The following is a 20,647-nucleotide window of genomic DNA, read 5'->3' on the forward strand; positions in this document are numbered from 1 at the left end:
TGCAGTCTTGTTAGTTATGAAGACTTCTTTCTGAAACGAAAAATCTTACCAACCCCAAGCATTTAAACAGTGTAATTTATTGCTATTTTCCAATACATGAGTACTGCAATAATCTGATGTTATGCATTTCTTCTATTATAAATGTTATGGTTTTTACCTAACATGAAAATAACAAATAAAAGACTAGAACATTTACTGACCTGGAGAAAAGAAATTAAATGACAGACATTTATTAACAAACTAAATATCTATTTTCAAGTATATTTTTATTTGTTCATTAAGTGAATTCAGATGCATTAGTAATCCATTATCAATTTTGATGATACCCGTTTTATCCTCACTAGGCAATGAAGATGGATACACATGGATGGTAACAGAGGCCAGATCAAATCAGAGTGAACCAGGCAATTTCCTACAGTTCTCTCACTGCAAATGGAATTTGTGTATCAGATGGGTCGTTTTATCACCTTTAATAATTTTGATCTCAATTGTCACGCTCAGATTCAGATGGGGTGGGCTTATGCTTTGATTTTGCCTTCTTGGCATTCTTCTGTTGCCCCGATGGCTCTGGGCAGGGCTGCAGAGCCTGTGAGATATCTGTCCATGTCCAGTGATCCTCCTTGAGTGCATGCTCTTCCAGGGTGAACTGACCCTGCTTAGTCCGAGTGAGTTCCTTAATGTGAGCACAGGATGACAGAGCTGCGGGGGTACAGGGGTGAAAATCAGATTATTATGTCAAGTAAATTAATGTTAATGTTTAAGGGTAGTATTACAAGAAATAAATATCTCTAGAGTGCTACCTTTTGCAAGATCATCAACCAAGCTTCTGACATAAAACCCACCTCCACACTCAACATCTGTAAATGCAAAAAATAGATTTAAATTTAATGAAAAATATGAACTAAAGCTGTGACAATGATTTAATGGGGAAAAAAAAAAATTCTAACATAGTACACTCCAAAATGAAAATTTGCTGAAAATATACTCACCTTCAGGTAATCCAAGATGTAGATGAGTTTGTTTCTTCATCAGAACAGATTTGGAGAAATTTAGCATTGCATCATTTGCTCACCAATGAATCCTCTGCAGTGAATGGGTGCCGTTAGAATGAGAGTTTAAACAGCTGATGGAAGCATCACAATAATCCAAAAATGATCGACACTCCAATCCAGACACAACTCCAGTCCATCAATTAATGTCTTATGAAGTGAAAAACGAAATCAAAACATTTCGAAACATATGTCAGTGGACTCTGTGGTGGGAGGACAACAGGGGATGGATGTTTTCACCAGAGGAAGCGTGTTATGAGCACATATTTTGATTAGCAGCAATGGTTTGAAGCTAAAACACTTTAATGATGGACTTGTTTCTTACAGGTATGCAGCTTTGCACCTCAATAGATGTTAATTGATGGACTGAGGCCTCTCATTCTGATGGCACCCATTCACTTCAGAGGATCCATTTGTGAGCAAATGATGCAATGCTAAATTTCTCCAAATCTGTTCTGATGAAGAAACAAACTCATCTACATATTGGATTACCTGAAGGTGAGTATATTTTCAGCAAATTTTCATTTACCATTCATTAATATTTATCATATAATGTTTTTCCAAATTTAGCATATAAATGACAAACCTATGGTGAAATATGGCTGGCTGAAGTCCTGTAAAGAGAGACTGTACACTGTGACTGGACGTGCAGGTTTAGCCTCAACCTCTTGACCTTGCTTGAGCAGGACAGACATGCGCTGGCCATCTTTCTTCAGTGCTGAATATCTTTAAACGCAAACATCAGATTTTCTATGACGTCAAGAAACATAATTCATTTAGACGTCTATGAAGAGTGTATCGTGCATCAAGCAGAGCAAACTGACTTACAGAGGTGGAACCTGCATAATTTCACCCGTAAACTGCTTCAGCTTCTCCTCAAAAGCTTCTTTTGTGATGTGATCTGGGAAAAACAAGCACTAATCTTAATACACTGACTTCTGTGAAATATCCATTCCCTCATCACAAGAGCAGCCACAAAATCATGATTCTCACCATAACTCTTCTCTTCAACAACATTTCCTGTTACATCAAGCGTATCAGTTGCTTTGCCTAATTCTCCAACAGCTCTGTATTTCTATGAAAAAAAACTGAATCAAATATTACAGTAATAAAACATGTGCACTGTAAAAAAAAGTTGAGCCAACTTAAAATTAAGGCAACCAGCTTCAGCAGATTTTTGAGTTCTCTCAACTTATTTTTGTAGGAGATTCTCAACTTTTTGTTGTATAAACAAGTTGAGAACTCAAAAATCTGCTGAAGCTGGTTGCCTTAATTTTAAGTTGGCTCAACTTTTTCTTTTTGTTTTTTTACAGTGTGGATGACAAATGTAGAAAGACACAAATATGTTATGTCTCAGAAAATACTTACCTTTGATCCTGCAAGCATCGTGGTGAGCATCTTTGTTCCTTCACCAATTCCAACCACTGAAAAACATTAGGTTTAAGTAATATTCTTACATATTTTATATCAGGGTTCCTCAAATCTTTCCCTGGAGGGCCAATCTGCTGCAGAGTTTAGCTCCAACCCTGATCAAACTCACCTACCTGTTAGGCTTGCTAGAGTGAGGTGAAAAAGACAAGACAATGGCAGAAGAGTTTCAAAACTAAATGTAAATGCGCCTGTTTTAAAAATATTTTGGATTTTGAAAAGCCTGTTGACTTCTGCCATTAATCTCCGTGATAATGGAAGTTTTTTTCAAACATTCGTTTCATTTATTTGGTTCCACAGTATTTGCTGATTTTTATTTTATTTAAACTGTGTATTTTGTATTCTATTTTTTTCATTATTTTGCATCAAGGTGTATGCCGTCCGTGCCTCCAATCGTTCAGCTAATAAACATTCTATGTTTCACAATTATTTGTTCCTCATTCTTTAGGCCTACTGATTTTTAGTTTTGTATACCTATTTAACTTTGTGTAAGTTATTTGTTATTTTATGTAAGGAATAGCATGGTGTATTTTTATTCATTTTGTTAATAAAAGTTCTATGTTGTATTTTGTTGTTGCTTGAATTGAATTCAAGCAATTGATGCCGAATTGCTGCTAATGGTGCTTTTATGAGCTATTTAAACAAAGGAAAATTAACCGGTGGGAAAATTTCCTCACGTCACAACCCTACTACCTGTGATTTTCTAATGATCTTGAAGACACTGATTAGCATGCTCAGGTGTGTTTGATTAGGGTTAGAGCAGGAAAATGGATCTCGTGGGCCAGATTTGCAGATCCCTGTTTTATATTATATCATATTCTTTCACATTTTGTTTTATATATGTTATTACATTCTACTTAAGGCAAGACACTACAGGTAAACCACTGTTTATTCATGCATTGCTATTGAAGCAAAATCCCATAAATGACATTCTCTTTAATTTTCTTGTAGCCTACTTTGATTAATCATCTAGGGAAGTAAGTTAGCGTTATGATGGTTAAATTGTTACCCTATTCATTTGTGGTGTCTTGTCTTATTATGTCATTGCTGGTAAGACTTCACTAGTGCTCATGGTGTAAATTTGTTGTTTGTTTACTGTAATAATAGAAGATACTTGATTACATTACCGAGTACACCAGAGGCATTGCTGTCCAGGGTGCCACCATGGCCAATTTTTAAATGTTGCTTCTTCCTTTTGCGAGGATTGGGATTTGCAACACCTGCCTCTGTATAATGATAAAACTCGTTACACAATAAAAAGTATTCTGATAATTATTTTAGCAGTGCTTATTTCATTCCCAATGCAAAGGACTGGCATCTACTGCTAAGAATGAATCTCAAGGTTCCCTTAAAAGAACAAAAATTTAAAAACGCGCCTACCTTTTAAAAGCACCTTCTTCAGTGTGTTTAACACATCCGCGGAGGTGGGACCCTGTTTCTTATAAATGGCAAATATACCATTTAAAGACTGCAATTTGGATAGCGAACTGCTCTGCACAGCCATATTTGTTGCTATCACGGCGCGAGCTGATGACGTCATTCGTATGCCAGTATTGTAGTTCTTTCAAGAGTGACCTTTTGTTTGGGTCAGTTAGTTATGATAAGCACCTTCAAAAATGGCCATAAAATCACCGTCAGTTGGAATTTTAATATGTGATATTGCCAGAACAGATTCATTCCCTGTAGCTATTCCACCTAAAATCCTGCTGCATCACTAATACAGCATATTCCTGAAAATCAGTTAGGCTATGCCTTCAACATACACAAGTGTTCTATTTATGATCTCAGATCGCAATTACGTCACTGACTACCAGTGTTGGGGAAAGTTACTTTTAAAAGTAATGCATTACAATATTGCGTTACTCCCTAAAAAAGTAACTAATTACGTTACTGTGTTTTTATGGAAAGTAATGCGTTACGTTACTTTTGCCATATGAGCAGGGCTTGATTGTTTTTAATACAAGAAGTTCTAATCATAGCAAATGTAAAAGCCCTTTCACACCAAAAAGTGTAATGAATAAACCTCAGGCTGAAGGAAAAGTAAATTCACGTCTGTAAAGTAGAACGCAGGAGAAGAGGGTTCAACACTCTTCAGCAATAAAAAAAACAATGAAGCACAATTGTTAGTTTATCTAAAGTCATTTTTGCTTATTGAACTGGATCATCAAAGGTCAGCAGCAAAGACATTGGTTAATAAAAGTGTTGTTTAACATATTTAATTATTGCAGTTTGCATCATATTCTGAGTTTGCATTTCACTGTTTTAATTCATTTTGATGAATACTAAATCTGTTTTTTGCGTGTGAGATGAATTAATGCACATTCACATTTAGTCTAGAACTACAGCGCACTGTCAGTCAATAAATGGGAAAAAAGTACCTGGAGTTACTTTTTTGAAAAAGTAACTCAGATATTTTCTTGTAAATTAAAAAGTAATGTGTTACTTTACTAGTTACTTGAAAAAAAGTAATATTATGTAACTCACGTTACTTGTAATGCGTTACCCCCAACACTGCTGACTACTGATTGCTGCTCCTGTATAAAGTTCACAAATGCAGCAGTTTCCCATAGTATATCTTAACTAAAACTTAACTACGAGAGCTGACTCTAGATCAGCTGTGGCGGACAACTTTTATATAACATTGCCTGCTTGCACAGAGACTGGGCCTGTATACTTTGCTTTTTGTAGTGTTTTGGACATTTTTCCAATAGGATTTAACATCCCACCAATAGAATCCATCACATACCAGTAGACACCATTATAGTTTCCATTAAAACCAATATAATTCCCATTATAACCATTAAATCCATTACATTTTCTATAGTGTTTTGGTCAGAGTTCTATTGGGGTTTTTTTCGGCAGATATAGCCTACCACATGATGGCGACATTTACCCATTATTACTGAAGAAGCATAGACATACAGTAGGATTAACAAAAAAACAATGTGTCGGATATTTGTTATATTTTCACATATCAATTAGACCTATATAATAAGTATTATGAATAGTACTATTAGAATAAGTAGGCTATTATGCAATTATATTAATATTGTGTATAGCCTATACAGAGGGTTTATTATTACAACATTATAATTATGTTTATTAATAATTTTTTAGAATGGTACCTTTTAAATGGTACATTAATCAAGTGCGTTCTTTTATAAATGTACACACTAAACAAATCACAGTAACTTTAATCTTCGAAAAGAAAGGGTTTGAAAGATATAATATAAAAACTTAAAAGGCAACATCCCAATCTGTTAAAGTCAGAAAAACAGTAGTTACTATTAAAGTAGGAGTGGGTTGTCAAAATATAGCTGCTTCAGCGGTTACTGTACCGTAGCAGTCAGTCTATCGTGCAGGACACGCCCATTGTGTAAGCCTCCGGTTCCCGTTATTCTGTCGCGCTTTGTAGTGAACACAGATGCCGAGATCCAGAGCTGCTCCGCTGCTCACGGACATAGAGCTTGCACACTTTCTGCTTATCTGTAGTCGGGGAACTGTATTTTGGATTGAAAGGCACATTGGCGACCACTATCATCGTTTTTCAAGAGGAAAATCCAGTTTTCATACTGCATCATGTCAACAAGAGGTAACCAGTTTTTATGTAGTTTTAAAAAGGCATTTTCTATTTTGCGATGACAAAAGTCTTATTCATACGCATTCAAAAGAGGTCAGTCTATTTGACACGTGCTTCATTCTGCTGAGAATAAGATGAGATGTCTCTACACCTGTTTTTGCTAATATCAAATCTGACAACTATGTGAGGCTACATGCATTATATTAGTAGCCTACTTAATATAAAAATGCCTAATACAAACACTATTAATTTGCTTTTTTCTGCTTCTGATGTGTAGGCTTTTAAAATTGAATTTTGATTTAGTTGTTTAGATTATTGATGCATTAACAAAAAGAAGTAAAAAACTTTTTTTGGAGAAAGGTGTCCCTTTGTCTGGATAATTTTCTTTTTGACTTTGCATAATATCTCACAATTTATTCAAGGATTCCTGACCAGGTCTGGTTTCAAACTTATATTTAGTATATTGTTATTGTATAAGCCTATATTTTTACAGACTTAAAAAAATGACCTGAAGACAACTGAAGGGTTAAATAAAGTTCAAGAAGGACACAGAGAAGAAACAAAGCTTACTTGACTAGTGTATTATTTGCATTTTGCATTACATTTTGTCCTCTCACTGTTGGGTGCTCTCCTTTTCATATTAGCGTCACATGAGATGATGATGTATACGCCATTGAATGTTTCTTATTATTCTTGCTTTGACAGTTCAAATGGTTTCTGGACTTCAATTACAGACTCACCGCAACCACTGCAGATGATTTGTGGTGCTGAGTCTATTTAAAGAATCGGGCTACTGCTACCATGAGCCACAGTCATAAGCCTCGACCATGCTATAATTACAGCATGTGTCTAAGAAATTATTCTTGAAAAGTGTTGCAGTATTATAGATTTAACTTTTGTGATTTCTAAGTCTGAGGCTTGCTTGTCTATCTCTGCTAGAAAGGCTCAAGTGGATGAATGCCAGTATAGTTTTAGTTTTTTTTATAATTATAGTTATTCTCAAGAATGGTGCTTTTCTTCTAATGGTGCAGTGTTTTTGAATTAAATCTAAATAACAAAGACTGCAACTTAAACTGAAGTAGATGCAGAATAGTTCTGTATATAAGTCTGGAGGTTTTTGGTCATAAAATTCCTGCATCTGACATTTTGGCTGGAAGTGTGTTTCGGACTTTCAGACCATTATATTTTTGTGAAGTCCTATTCACAGTGCAAGAGCAAGTCCATGATTTTCTTGCAATGTCCCCAAGACCTCTAGTAGCCCAGAGTAATAGAGTTCACTTTAAACATTGCACTTAAGATCAGCAAGCCTTTTCCCAGTTGTCCAGTCATTTCATTTTAATTGTTGAGGTCACTGGAGTGCAATTAAAACACCAGACATCTGTAAAACTGTGGAATAAGTTTGACAAAGCAAAAGAAATCATCAAAATCTAAGTAGGGATAAATTGGGCAAGCTGTCACACAGGAGGTTTTCAAAAAGGTTATATCTCAGTAAATATAAGGTTTGTGATGAAACAATCAATATAACAGCATGCAAAAGCAAAAAAGCTATTTAATAGCAGGATCTGTTGTACCAGCTTAGAACATAAGTGCTACTGCTATAGGGGCATGTTGTCACAAAAAGGATAATGTGTGTTAAAAAAAAATAATTGAAATATTTAATTGCTTTTTTGTAGCCATGACTTAAAGGCATGTAATTTTAAAAAGAAATCCTGAGAAATATTCACTGAAGTAAAAAAGTGTGACAACTAGCTCCGTTCTACTCTATTCAAAAGAACAAACAATTAAACACTAACTGGCAGATCTTCTTGACGTGATTCTCAATATCCTCCTCATTGTTCTCAATTATTCGTGGTGCATTCCCTCTTTCTCTCTGTATCTCCATTTCTTGGACCCAAGATCACTGTTGACCCCTGGGGAAGCCCAGTTAAAGCTGTCAGCTGAAATCAGCGTGAGAATCTGAAAAGTAAACCGTCTCTAACAACATCCAGCGAGTAGGAACCTCTCAAGACTTGTTTTTCTTTGCGCTTTAATCAGAGCAGTGATACCACTGTTTTCTTTCCCAACAGCCCTCACATATATTCTACAGGAAAGATGACTTTGGTACAGCTCTATCACTTTCACCTTCAGAAATTGGCAGTTTTTGAAATGGGAAAACATCTCATAGGTCACCCAAAAATTCAAATTCTGTCATCATTTACTCACCCCTCTCATTATTCCTTTAATGTGTCTAAATTACTAAATGAAAACTTCTTGTGAGATATTTCAAGACTGATTAGACTGAGGATTGTAAACGAGGTTTGCTCTACTTATCTCTGTCCCAATTCAGGTCATCCCTGTAAGATATGTCTCTTATCATTGCTTTAAGTGGTTGTCAGACTCTGAGACTTGTCTCTTGATGGGGTGAGCAGGATGGAGGCCAGAGCGCTTGGAGTTTTGCTGCAATAGAACCTACTCTGTTTGACATGGCTTTGTTTTGGAGACACGGAAACACAATCACTTTACTTCAGCAGAATGACACATCATAATTCCTGCTGTCCAGCTCATGCTACGCTTTCTTTGTATCCTGCTTAGTCACTTGGGTTTAGTTGTGCTTGCTGGATAAATAGTTTGAATCATTCCTGAACATAGCATCAATTAAGCTAAATAACAGGATCCGGCAAATAACTATTTTAGAATATACTGAATTTGTGATGTAAGTAATGGTTTTATGAAGCTCTGACGCAAAATGTCTATTAAGAGGCGGTCATGATTAAGTAATTTATATTTTTGAAACGTATTGTAACATCTGTTTTTGCTTCGCCAACAAAAACCTGAAAAGAGTCCAAAACAAAATAAAAGCAGGATCAACCGTTAACACTTACATGAGCAACTCACAGGTATAGTGATGTTTCGTTCCTGAATAAATCACTATTTTTGAATGAATCACTTGTGTGAGTGGTTTAGTAGTCTTACTCCTATATTACATTTATACAGATTGACAGCTGTAACAGATCTCAAATCTCAAATCTCAAACCGACTTTTGAGTCGCAACTTTATGAATGAGACAATTCTTTTGTTTTTCACTAGCTTTGAATATTGAACCTGTAACCACAGTAACATTGATTGAAGTAAATCAAGTAAAAGGTCATATTTCCATTAATGTAAGTTACCAAAAACCACACACAAAAACATTTTTAAAATAATTTTTTAATTGCAATAATTTCACATTCTATCCTTAATGTAGAAACAACATAAAGACAGTATATTTTTAATAGCAGATTTTTTTTATGACTGAAGGCCAGTATCACTGAAACCAGTACTACAGATTGTTTTCCCCCCTAATATTTACCCATTGACTAGCCATTCAGCATTACAGTATAATTGAGAGCTATCAATTTGAACATTTTATTAGACTACTTAAATATACAGAAATTGAATTAATTTATCAAACTCTAAATTTTAAATTCAATACAGATAAATTCTTAGCTACGAAAGTTATTGATTTCCTCTTTTTCCTATTGTTCTTTGATTTAACAGACATCACAGCAGCTGATTATTAGAACCGCACATGCTGATGTTGTTAACATTAATAATTTCAGAATAAAGTATAACAATAATAATACTTTGCACGGTTTGATGTGATATGAGCTAACCGATTGTTAGATTTAATCACTATTGGTAGCGCTATTTATGGAAATCCTTTTTTCCTCATTTGGTCAGAACAAATGTGGCAGTCTTGTTACTTACTTGTTCAGATGGCAATATGCAGTGAAAATTCTTATTTGGGTCATATATTCCAAGACATAGGCTAGAATCTGTGATTGCAAAGTACAGTAAACATCCACACCGGTGCGTGACTGACTGTCTGCCACACATTCACCTCAAAACTTTAGATTCATCTGCGCTGGAGCCGTGCCGCCTCACAACCCACGCAAGCGAGAGAATTCCGCATCCAGCTGTAATTCCAGTTTTTCAAACAGAGATGGCGACAAAGAAGCAGAACTTACGGACTGCAGCTTTAATGTTATGCATAGTCTTTGAACTGTGCAAGACACTGACCTTTAGCTGTCGGCTCTGCTTCTTTGTGTGGACTTGGTGGTGATCTGCACTAAAGATCTGCCACCGTTAGGATGACCAAGGGAAGTGGAACATGCTTGCTGATTGCTGGGGTTTCAGCCTCCTGAAAGCCACAAGGCTTTAGTTGTTGTTACAGGCTTAATTAAGCATGATCCCACCAGGAAGCTGCCCCTCTGCCTCTCTCTGTTCCCAAGCCGCCCTCAGCCAGTCGAGCCTGGACCCACTACATTCCTATAACTAGGATGTCACCTCTCTTTGGATGAGCTGGTCAAGTGGAAAGGGGGAAGGGATGATGGCGGAACCAGTGGCAGGACTTGAAATTGCAGTCCTGGGTTATGTCACCAAGTTAAACTCTTTGAACCCATGTATGACTTGTACTTTTTCCTCTTTCTTTCTATGTCCTCCATTTTACTTCAGAGGGTTGGTGAGGTGCGTATTGTTTAGAAGTTTCATGGAGATCCTGTATGAAGTCACATCAGTGGATCAGCTCCCGCTGAAACAATGGCAGGAGCTGGGCAGGAGCCAGAGTAATGAGAGTTAGAAATATTTCCATGTGTTCTGTTCAGTGGGTTTTGTTTTAGACGGGTTTTACACCGCCCTGCGTTTATAAGATAACCTCAGTTTGATTTAGTCCAGACCTCATTTAACATTGGAGACAGACATCTCAATGTACTGTACTCAAAAAAAAAAGAGGTCACACAGGGTAACTGATACAAATTTCCTATTCAATTTCATTCTGTTTCAAATACACACAGATACATATATATCATGTGCAGTGGGTCCAACCACTTAGACGCCCAAAATGCTTTAACATACTTTAATATTTGTTATGTTTAATACAAAAAAATATGCATTACATTACAAATTGATATGCAAAACTAGCATTACTTGAGAATTATACAGTGAGCATCTTTTTCTTGAGTGGAAATTAGGACCTTTTTAACAAAGGACTTTAAATGAAAAAAAAATCTTTTGACTTTTGGCCTTCTTTATGTATGTACAGTGTACACACACACACACACACACACACACAAATACATATATATATACAGTATTTATATAAATAAATAAATAAATATGTGTGTAGTATATATATATATATATATATATATATATATATATATATATATACCTTGCAGGTGTGTGAGCACCAGATGGAGGCCATCGTTCTGATTCCAGCTGACCACACACTCCTGAGCTCTGTATTCCCTGTGGGCTGCTGATTCTGTGCTTCTGCACTAAAAAAAAAAATCGCCATCCTGACGAATGCTTCATCTGCGCTCAGCTCCAGAGCCACTCGAGAGTCTACAGAATAAATGCTTAGCTTCAATTGGGAATTTATCTTACCATGCTTTTGGCTAAATGTTTTAGGTCACTTTCTCCTGATGCCTGGTTCATGTCAAAGCCAGTTCGCTTTCCTTAGTTTATCTCACATTGTGGACAGAAGTCCAGTTACAGACCAGTTGGGGAAAGGGCTGCTGATATTACTGGCTACCAGCTGACTTTTGCCCCAATTATTTCCTGTGTTATTGTAGAAGATGTGGCTGAAAGTAAACCTAGAGATCCCTCTCAAAACAAAGGATCATTATGCTCTACACTGTAGTAAAAAAAATCTTAATCACAAAATCCAGAGTGCATTTGATACCTTGTCTTCTTGACTCTTTTAGTGACCTTGTGAAATTATAGAAGAAACCAACATTTTTACTTGTGTGTGTGTCAGAATTTGCATACATTTTGGGCTCCCCAGAAAGACAGTAAAACCTGAAATAACCTATAATCCAATAGTCTCAAATGGCTAAAGAAACATGCAAAATAATAAATGAACATCTAAAATGTTTTTGTGATGTTTCAGGGTTAGGTTTAAGAATATATTTCAGTAACAAAAAGTGTTATTAGCTCAGTATTAAAGCAAAAGTATTCAAGGTAAAGTCGATGTGAGTGTGTGATTCTGCCCCTTTGACCACGGTTTAAATTGCACAATCATCCAATTTATTGCATTTTCAGACCATCTGTTTTTACATACTTTATTACATCAGAAAGCAGCTCGCTCTCCTTTTCCTTCTTTTTTCTTATAGGGGAGTTTTTTGCTCTTTTTTTAATCTTTGAAAAAAAAAAATCAATTTTGCAAAACTCCATCCCCTTTGATTACTGTTGCTAACTGAGACAAACTTTAGATATTATTTAGATATGAACAGTGTGGGTATTTTTCTGTAAAATAAAGTCATAAATAGTTTGTATATTCAGGGGTTGGAGTGAATTTTGACATTGCAAAGCATTTTATCTGTGCGTTTTCTTTTTAATAAGAAATGGTTAAATTACACAGTGACATGTTTAAAAACCACAGAGTCTGCAAAACATTATCAAGGCAAATGCTTCTCAGAGTCAACTAAAGGAAGAAATGCCTCATTTAAAAGAAATAACTGATAATTCAAGCCATATTTTCAATAAAAAAATGAAGACAATTGAGAGGATTTATTGCAGTGTGGAACTGTGACAGTTATGCTTTCCTTCAAAATTATTGATTTGGCTTAGAGAGGCTGCCATTATAAATACTCTGACTTAATCTTGTTTCAGTACATCACAATAATCCTGCAGTCCTGATTGATCCACTTATGAATATTGATGCATGAACGTCAACTTAGCATAAACTGAAGACAGAATCCACTTAGAATGGAAAGATCTTGCAGTCCTATGAGCCTTATTGTGAGAGCAATATTTGCAGTTTTCCTGGCAAAGTGGGTTTGTGGGTCATTTACAAGGTGACGGCAGTGTAAGGGCTTAATTGATGCATCCAAAAAGACCACCTGCAGTAAGAGCAGAAGCAATCACATTAATTACTTCTTAGCAGGGCACAGTTGCATTAATAATAGCTCTCCAGACCGTGGCTTGGGAACAGCAGATGTAGGATCAGACATTACTGAAACAGTAGCATCCGTTTTGTTCCCCAGGCCAGTGGCCTGTGTGTTTCTAACACTGTGTTGGGCTCTCATGTTTACCCAGTATTCTGTCAACCCACAGGATATAGAAACTGACCTTTTGATACCACAACTGATGCTCAAAGCCAAAATTGAGATATATGGAGCATAGGCATTTTAGCTTGCTTGCAGTATCTGAATGTGTTATTTTAAAGCCCTCCAGCTCAGAGAATGATCAGGCTTGTCTGAATGATGCACACTGACACAACACTGTCCGGGGTTTTTTAAAGGGGTCATTTTCAAATGCTAATAATTTTTTTTTTATTATTTTTTTTTTTATATATATATCATATTTTAGTTTTCATGATCATTTTCACTCTTTTTGATCCTTCATTCTCACTACTATTTTTAAAATAAGAAACCATATACGCTTTGCTGTTTAAACGGGCCTGGGAAATTAATGTGATAAAAACAGTACAAAATTTGTTTAATTATATTTTTTTCAATTGTATTTAATTTTATTAAAGTAAAGAGAGAAGATATAGATTAATGCGCCCTTGCTTAATAAAAGTATTATTATTATTTTAATCTTACTTATTCCAAAGATTTAAATGACAGTGTATCGCAGTTTACACAAAATAAATAAGTAGCAAAATTAGTAATCATGATTCTAAAGGATCATGTTACGCTGAAAATTGTAATAGCTTCTGAAAATTCGGCTTTGCCATCACAAGCATAAATTATATTTTAAAATATATTTAAAATCTGAGTTACCTTATGCTTATACATTAGTTATACAGGGGAGCATGATGAGAAATGAATAGTGCTGTGTATGCGACAAGGCCATCGCCAATGGCTACCTGACATCATTTTAGAGCTGCTGCTAACATGCAATCTCTTTGTGTGATTAGACCCTGAGAGAGCTTTCTCTCCCTGTCACAGTTTTCTTACAGTATATCCAGTCACTGCACATGATATTTTGCGGTCACTTATTTTATATACACTGCTTTTCAGCGACATACTAAATGGTGCATTAGCAAATAGATTTTTGAGTTATGAACCCACTTAAAGCTTTTAATGCTTCAGTGTTAAGAAGCATTTCAGATGCAATTAGATGCTTTTATACAGTGTCCTCCTAACCAGGAATGAAGCAATAAAGTGGCAGGCAATAAAAGCAGTTTTTTCATAAATTTTGTCCTAACCAGTTGCAACAAGCAGGGACGATTGACGTGCCATTTAAGAATAAAATAAGGAAAATCAATTATCAATGTATTAATTAAAAAATAAAAAACTATATGAGTAAATCACTTTTCAAAGTGACAAATAAATAGATGTATTTAAAAACTTTATTTTTTTAAATACAATTACATTTTTAAATGCCCTTTTTAATAGTTTAAGAAAAGTAGTTTGCAAATGAATTAAGAAAAGTAATGGGCCAATGCTTTAAAATGCTTATTTAGTATTAATCTTTTGGTAAATTTTAAATATTAATTAATTAAATGAGTTTAAAAATGTCTGTTTATTCATTTAAGTATATTTATAAGTGATTAATCAATTTACAGTTTTATTTTAAAATTAATATTTTAACAATTGGATCGACCCTCTATGAGTGACAGGCTATTCCACCAATCACTTCATTTTTATCCTCCTCCGTATACTGTAACATTTATCATCAAATATGTTCAGACTGGCTGTGTTGTAGAGAACGTGCAGTGCTTTTTGCTAATGGTATCACACCTAGTCAGGACACAGTGTTAGATTTGTTTTTTTCTTGCTTGCTTGCACCTTGTTCTCTCCAGAGACTTTGGTGCTATTTGCTCTGGTGCTCGTGGGTCTGTAATGGGACTCTCTTAAGGGCTGAGAGGGCTCTTAAGGTTTGATTCTGAGGTTGGCTGAGGGTTTGAAGGTCGTCCAAACAAATAAACACCCCCACGATGTTTCCGAGCAACCTCTGATACCATGGGCTGTTTGCATGGTAGACTTTAATCGTCAGGAATATAACTCAAACCAGCCTCACGTAAAATACAGAGGGGAAAAATAAAAAAACTCGGAAAGGTTTACGACATTGTGAAAGAATTTCCCCAACATTTCCTCTTCAAGTGAGTCCAATGAGCACTGACGGAGCAGTTGCTGAAGACTAAAAGCAGGTTTTGTTGTTACAATATTCTCTCAAGTGTAACCATTTAGTGCAAAATTGCTAAGGCTCTCTTTTTCTTCCTCTTTCTCACAGTCTCTCTCTGTGGGTGTTCGTGAGAGTGTGTGTTTGTATATTTTGTACCCTGAAACAGATGTGGGCAATTCACGATGAGCAAGTTTAATCAGCCAATGGGTGGAGCCGAAGACACCGCTTCACCTTTATAGCTCCTGGAGAGCATGCATCTGTTTGCAAGCCTGTGTGTGAGAAATAAAGCAGGGATGCAGTCATTTAATCCTCACAGTGTGAAGAAACACGTCCCGTTCCAGTCGTAAATGTCAAAAGCACCTTGTTCTAGATTTCTCAACAAAGATGAATATGTCTGTGTGGTTTTAATAGCTAAAGCAATTCTTTTGGAGTGTAATTCCTTCAGGGATGTTGAATTAGGGTCACACAGCCAGAAAAAAAGCAGATGTATTCAAGGAATTTTAAGTTTTCGACTTCATTTGTAATATCGGAGACACAAACCACAGTGATATTTTTCTAATTTGGATCACATAAATAAGAAGGTGTCAAATTATGAGAAGACAAGCTGTTTATTATTGGCATCTAAATGTTAAGTTTATGACACTTCCAACATTGTGTTTACCTTATGAAAACTGCACTGTTAGTGTATGCTGTTTTTATGGCGTGCATGCTTACACTTCATACTGTGAAGTGGATCTTGAGATGGTAATTGCCATGGCGTGCAGTGGACTGTGTTTGATTGGATTAGATTTGCTGTATTTTTTGGCCCTGGGTTTCATGTGTAACAAGTTATTTTGTTGCACTTTTCAGAAGTGCAGCTAGGGGGAGCAACACTTAACAAAATTTCACTTGCTATTAGTTTATACACATTTTCAATGCTGACCTGGGACTTTAGCCATTTTTACACTAAGGACCCCTTGGTGGATACAGAAATAGAGCAGGAATCCCCTGTTTAATATTGTACAAAACACCCTACAATGACTTGCATATAGTAGGGTCAGATATGGTAAGATTCCCACGTTATTTTTTTTCTCTGTCATAGATGGCACAACATTTCATCTCAACATATTTAATGAATGCTATGTTCTTAATTTTATCATTTTATCTGAATATCAACATTTTAGTCAGTCAAAACATTTCTGAGATAACTTGTATTCATTCTGTGTCTCTGGAAAATAGTGATCTGTGACATTTTATTAATTTACATATTGAGATTTGTGGACATATTAATGTTTTTGTTAAGTACAAAATATCCTACAGCATTATAAATGTATTATAATGCTGTAGGATTTACTTTATTCAGAAACAATTATTATATAGGCCTTATATATATATATATATATAATGAATTTTTTTTTTTGGTGAAATGTACACCAATATTTTATTTTATTTTTACACCAATTAATTTATTATATGATTGTTAAAATTATATTAATTATATTATAAAATTATATTTCAGATTCATCTCTTTTTCTGGGATTCTGCTTTGTCAGTTGTCGGTTATTCAAAACACAAATTTAAATAGAATAGCTAATAAAGGATTTTGATATTAATTATTCTTTACATTCCTACCATAGGTAGGGTTCTAGTTTACCCTAGTACTCTTTGAATGTTTTTACTTTTTTCTATACCAAATTAATAAATGTTTTTATTTATTACCCGTAGTACCACATTGGCCAATGCATCATCATCCTGCACATGCTAAACCTAAATCTAAAAATGTTACAATTTAAAAATAAACACACATTCTTCTTAAGGGTGGCATCTTCCTCTGTCTTACCCTACCATATTAATGAATTCCCATACTTTGTGATGTTTACATTACACAGCCATTAAAATAGTCATGCATTGTGATACACTTGTGCATCTAATGGTTTCACTGACTATTGAGTCTCAAAATGGAGAGAGACTGAAATCTTGATCCATTGTGAATGGATGTTATATAATGTCAGCGTTCCTCGTCATGATGCTCTTTACATTGCCTGCATTCATCTATGAAGTGATTCACTCTTGCCATGAGAAATTCTATACACCACATGGAGAAATGTTATGCAATGAGACGTGGGCCCGAATGACGATGAAAGGGAGTATTGTTTGATGTTTTGGAGGAAAGTTATTAAACCATGCATGGTTGGTTTAATAACCTTCCTCCAAAGGGAGCCAGAGCGGATGCAGTACTATGTCCCATCATGACCTTTGCCAGTCCATAGATAACACATGCACATCCTTTCCTCAGCAAGTTGATTGGTCAAGTGTAAGAATGTCAAGATGGATGGAAGGCCCGGTAGCATTATTAAGGAGGTTCAGCTTCCAAGTGTGTGGACAAGCCCCTGAGCGATTCTCTGTGCAGATTAGCGGCTTGATTGTGTTGGCTTTGCCTGAATCAGAACATATGTGTAATAGGCCATAAAGTGGACAAAGTTGTGCATTTTACATCACACAAGATTGACTGAACATGATAGGCCTTTATGTGTGCAGCAGTGGCTTCATACACCATCAGAGAATCCAGAATACTTTTTATCTACTTTTCCTACCTGACTATTGTCAGTATATGCTTGATGACTACCTTGCTTCTTTATTCTTGTCTAACCTACCTCATGTTGCTGTTTCTTTGGGTAATTTAAATGTTGAATTAAATTTAAATGGCACAGTGGGTAGCATTGCATCGCATGAGGAAGTAGATTTGAATATTGTCTTATGTCAAGATCCCATTGCCCCCCCCCCCCCCCCCCACTCCCCACCCAATCTATCTGTATACTCTCTACTGTCCCCTGGGGCTCCAAAATGGAACTACAAGTTGAAATAAATAGAAACATTGTCAATATTATATTCAACTAATATGAAATATTATACTAATACTAAACATTGTCAGATATTTTGAAATTGTGTGTGTGTGTAGTATTATTTATACATTATTATGTATTAATAATTAATATATTAATAAAATACTAATATACTAAAACAGTTATTTTAAATTAATATACTATGTTGCTGTATTTTTGATCAGATAAATGTTGCCTTAGTGAGCTTAAGAGGGAAAAAATTGTTTTTAACTTTTGAACAGTATATATAATTTATAAATATGAAATATAATATAAATAACAGCATTTTCTTTAAAACTATTAAATATTTCATTTTGTGTTCATAATGTTTTAACATATATCTAAATATGGTAAATATGCTTTATGTACTTATGTAGTATAAAGCTATTTAACCTAAAAAGTAAATTAAAGTAAATTAAAAGCTAATAATGCTTATAAATGTTATTAATGAAGGTGTTACTATTCTAAGGTGTTACAGAGAAAATATAGCCTATATTTTTTACATTAGGGTCATCAGCATCAACCTGTGCTGTAAGACTGAAAGCAAAAAGCCTATTAAAATACCTAAGAATGAAGGAAAAAGGAAGATGCAAATAAATACATTTTAGCATTCATTTCTTCACCTCTCGCCCACATTTGTCTCATCGCTGTGTATTGGTTTAACCTTCATGTTGGGGTGTGACAGAGGTAATGGATACTCTGTGGTGTTGTTCAGCACAGCCAGAGAATGAATGACAGCACTGCAAAATATCAGCAGGACTTAATCTGCCTCTTTGCTCTGTCATGTGAGGCATTTCAAGCATTTGAGCGCTTATAACACGAAGGGATTCATATACTCAAATGATGGAAATTGAATTTAGCTTGTTAAAATGGTGCACTGCTAATATTTTGGGTTCTACTTTCTTAAATGGGCTACACAATGGGTTTTAGCTAAGTGCTTTAAATTGTTTTGTCTATGTGCTTTGAGCCATCAATCAAATCATGACAGTATCCTTATCCTAAAATAGACCACGTGGCGCTTAATAGTGTCTCGTAGTATTAAAAGAATGTGTTTGTGTGGTTGGGTCTAGACATTTCTACATCTGCCCCAGAACTTTCTGTGAGATAATCATTGCTGCTAGTCACACAGAAATTACACCCTGCACTTTTAAAGTGCCCCAACACACACTTTGCCGATTGTTTCTGTGCTCATGGGTGTGCTCTAGCACAGCTGACAAATGCTTTTTGCCCCACAGTAGGTAGACTATAGTCATCTTCCTGAGGCTAAAGTGGTGATTATGCATAAGCGACTCCCACATAAGCCCCTCTGGATGGAGACATAGGTGGTCTGGGCACTTTGTTGTACTCTGCCATTAAAAGTCATTATATATTATATTGTCTCCTTGCTCATATAACCTCCACCTGGATCATACACGGCGCTGGTGAGCTGTATGCATCTCTAATGTCATAGTCATTATCTTAATGCACAAGGACACACACAGGTGAGGAGATTTAGATGAAAGGCCCTAATTGAATATTGAGCTGTGAGCTGTCACAGAAATGGGAATGAAGGAACATATCACATGAGGACAAAAGACAGTGTAACACTCAGGATGTCTGGTTGTGTTTCCTTTGGGTCTTCGATTAGCAGTCAGAGTAATGTTACTTTTCATCCAGATTGATGATTTATGTAACTGCTGTGAAATCATCCTAGTGTGTGAATCGGATATCTAGTTCAGTCAGGAAACACAGGATGCACAGGCCGATAGGTCCTTTACATGCAATCTGCTGTCAGTCACATCAGTCATGCATGAGCTAATTGGCCTCTGCTGGATCTGCAGCCAATGAGATTGCTTGCTCATCATTAAAATATTCTGGTTCAGTGTTCACTGTAAGCTGGCCCTGCAGTGTGCCATCAGAGTTCTTCTAAAACCCTCCACCTCCCCAGTTCCACCTGTCTAGATCTGCTACAGAATTGACATATTCCTGTTCATGCAGGAGCAGCGTATCTAACATGCTCACAGCAGCAGCAGCAAACATAGCTGATATAGATCACCTAGACCAAATATATTAACATTGTCACATCCGTTAGCATGTTAAAACTATTCTGAGAGCTGTCATGATTGAAAGGAGAGTCAGTTTTATTAAAAAAAATTTTTTCGTGATTTTCAGAGTGAAATCTGTTGTAATCTTACTTACACAACTGAAATTGTCTTCTTCCAAATAGCCTTACAAACTCTTAAAATATATAAAAAAAAGAAAATTTAAATCCTGAAATACTTTTTTCTTCTAAAATAATAAATAAATATATATATTTTTTTTTTCATAATTTACTCACCCCCTTCCATTCTAAAACCTGCACTTATTTGTTTTTTCTCTGGAGCACAAATGAAGATAATGTGGAAAATATCTCAGTTTTGTGAGTGAATGCGAGTCACTCCAAGAATGCATAACTTTTGTCAGGGAATACATTTTTTGTGGAGCACAATAATTTACATGTCAACTTTCTTTTTCTATTACGCAATTTGTTCTATTGAAACAGGAAGTTTGAGTGGAACACATCAAAAAGTTCACCCCCCCCCCCCCCCCCCCCCCCTTTTAAAATAATATTTTGTAAGCATGTTTTAAATATCTTGAAATTGCACTGTGACACTGTC

General features: G+C 35.6%; 2 protein-coding genes across 30 annotated transcripts in view; one reads left to right on the plus strand and one right to left on the minus strand.

Moving 5' to 3' along the window:
- Positions 1 to 56: 56 nt before the first annotated feature.
- LOC306857931 (pseudouridylate synthase TRUB1-like) lies at positions 57 to 4,000 on the minus strand. 2 transcript variants are annotated; one of them, XM_079398212.1, is made up of 8 exons: positions 3,858 to 4,000; positions 3,605 to 3,703; positions 2,418 to 2,473; positions 2,043 to 2,124; positions 1,878 to 1,950; positions 1,636 to 1,775; positions 801 to 857; positions 58 to 699 (listed from the first exon to the last, which is right to left on the minus strand). In XM_079398212.1, the coding sequence occupies exons 1-8, from the start codon at positions 3,979 to 3,981 to the stop codon at positions 485 to 487; spliced, it is 846 nt and encodes a 281-aa protein (XP_079254338.1). In that variant the 5' UTR covers positions 3,982 to 4,000; the 3' UTR covers positions 58 to 484. The 2 variants fall into 2 exon arrangements, with proteins under 2 accessions (XP_079254339.1, XP_079254338.1); XM_079398213.1 differs by lacking the exon at positions 3,605 to 3,703 and having other exon boundaries at positions 57 to 699.
- Positions 4,001 to 5,878: 1,878 nt separating this feature from the next.
- Positions 5,879 to 20,647, plus strand: part of LOC306857932 (actin-binding LIM protein 1-like) — a 73,592-nt gene continuing 58,823 nt past the window's right edge. For all 28 annotated transcript variants that reach the window (XR_013783155.1, XR_013783156.1, XR_013783159.1 and 25 more), the window contains exon 1: positions 5,879 to 6,069. The gene's annotated coding sequence lies outside the window, so the exon portion shown is untranslated. The remainder of the gene's footprint in view (positions 6,070 to 20,647) is intronic.

Source organism: Barbus barbus, assembly GCF_936440315.1.
Source record: "Barbus barbus genome assembly, chromosome: 38".
Taxonomy (NCBI): Eukaryota; Metazoa; Chordata; class Actinopteri; order Cypriniformes; family Cyprinidae; genus Barbus; species Barbus barbus.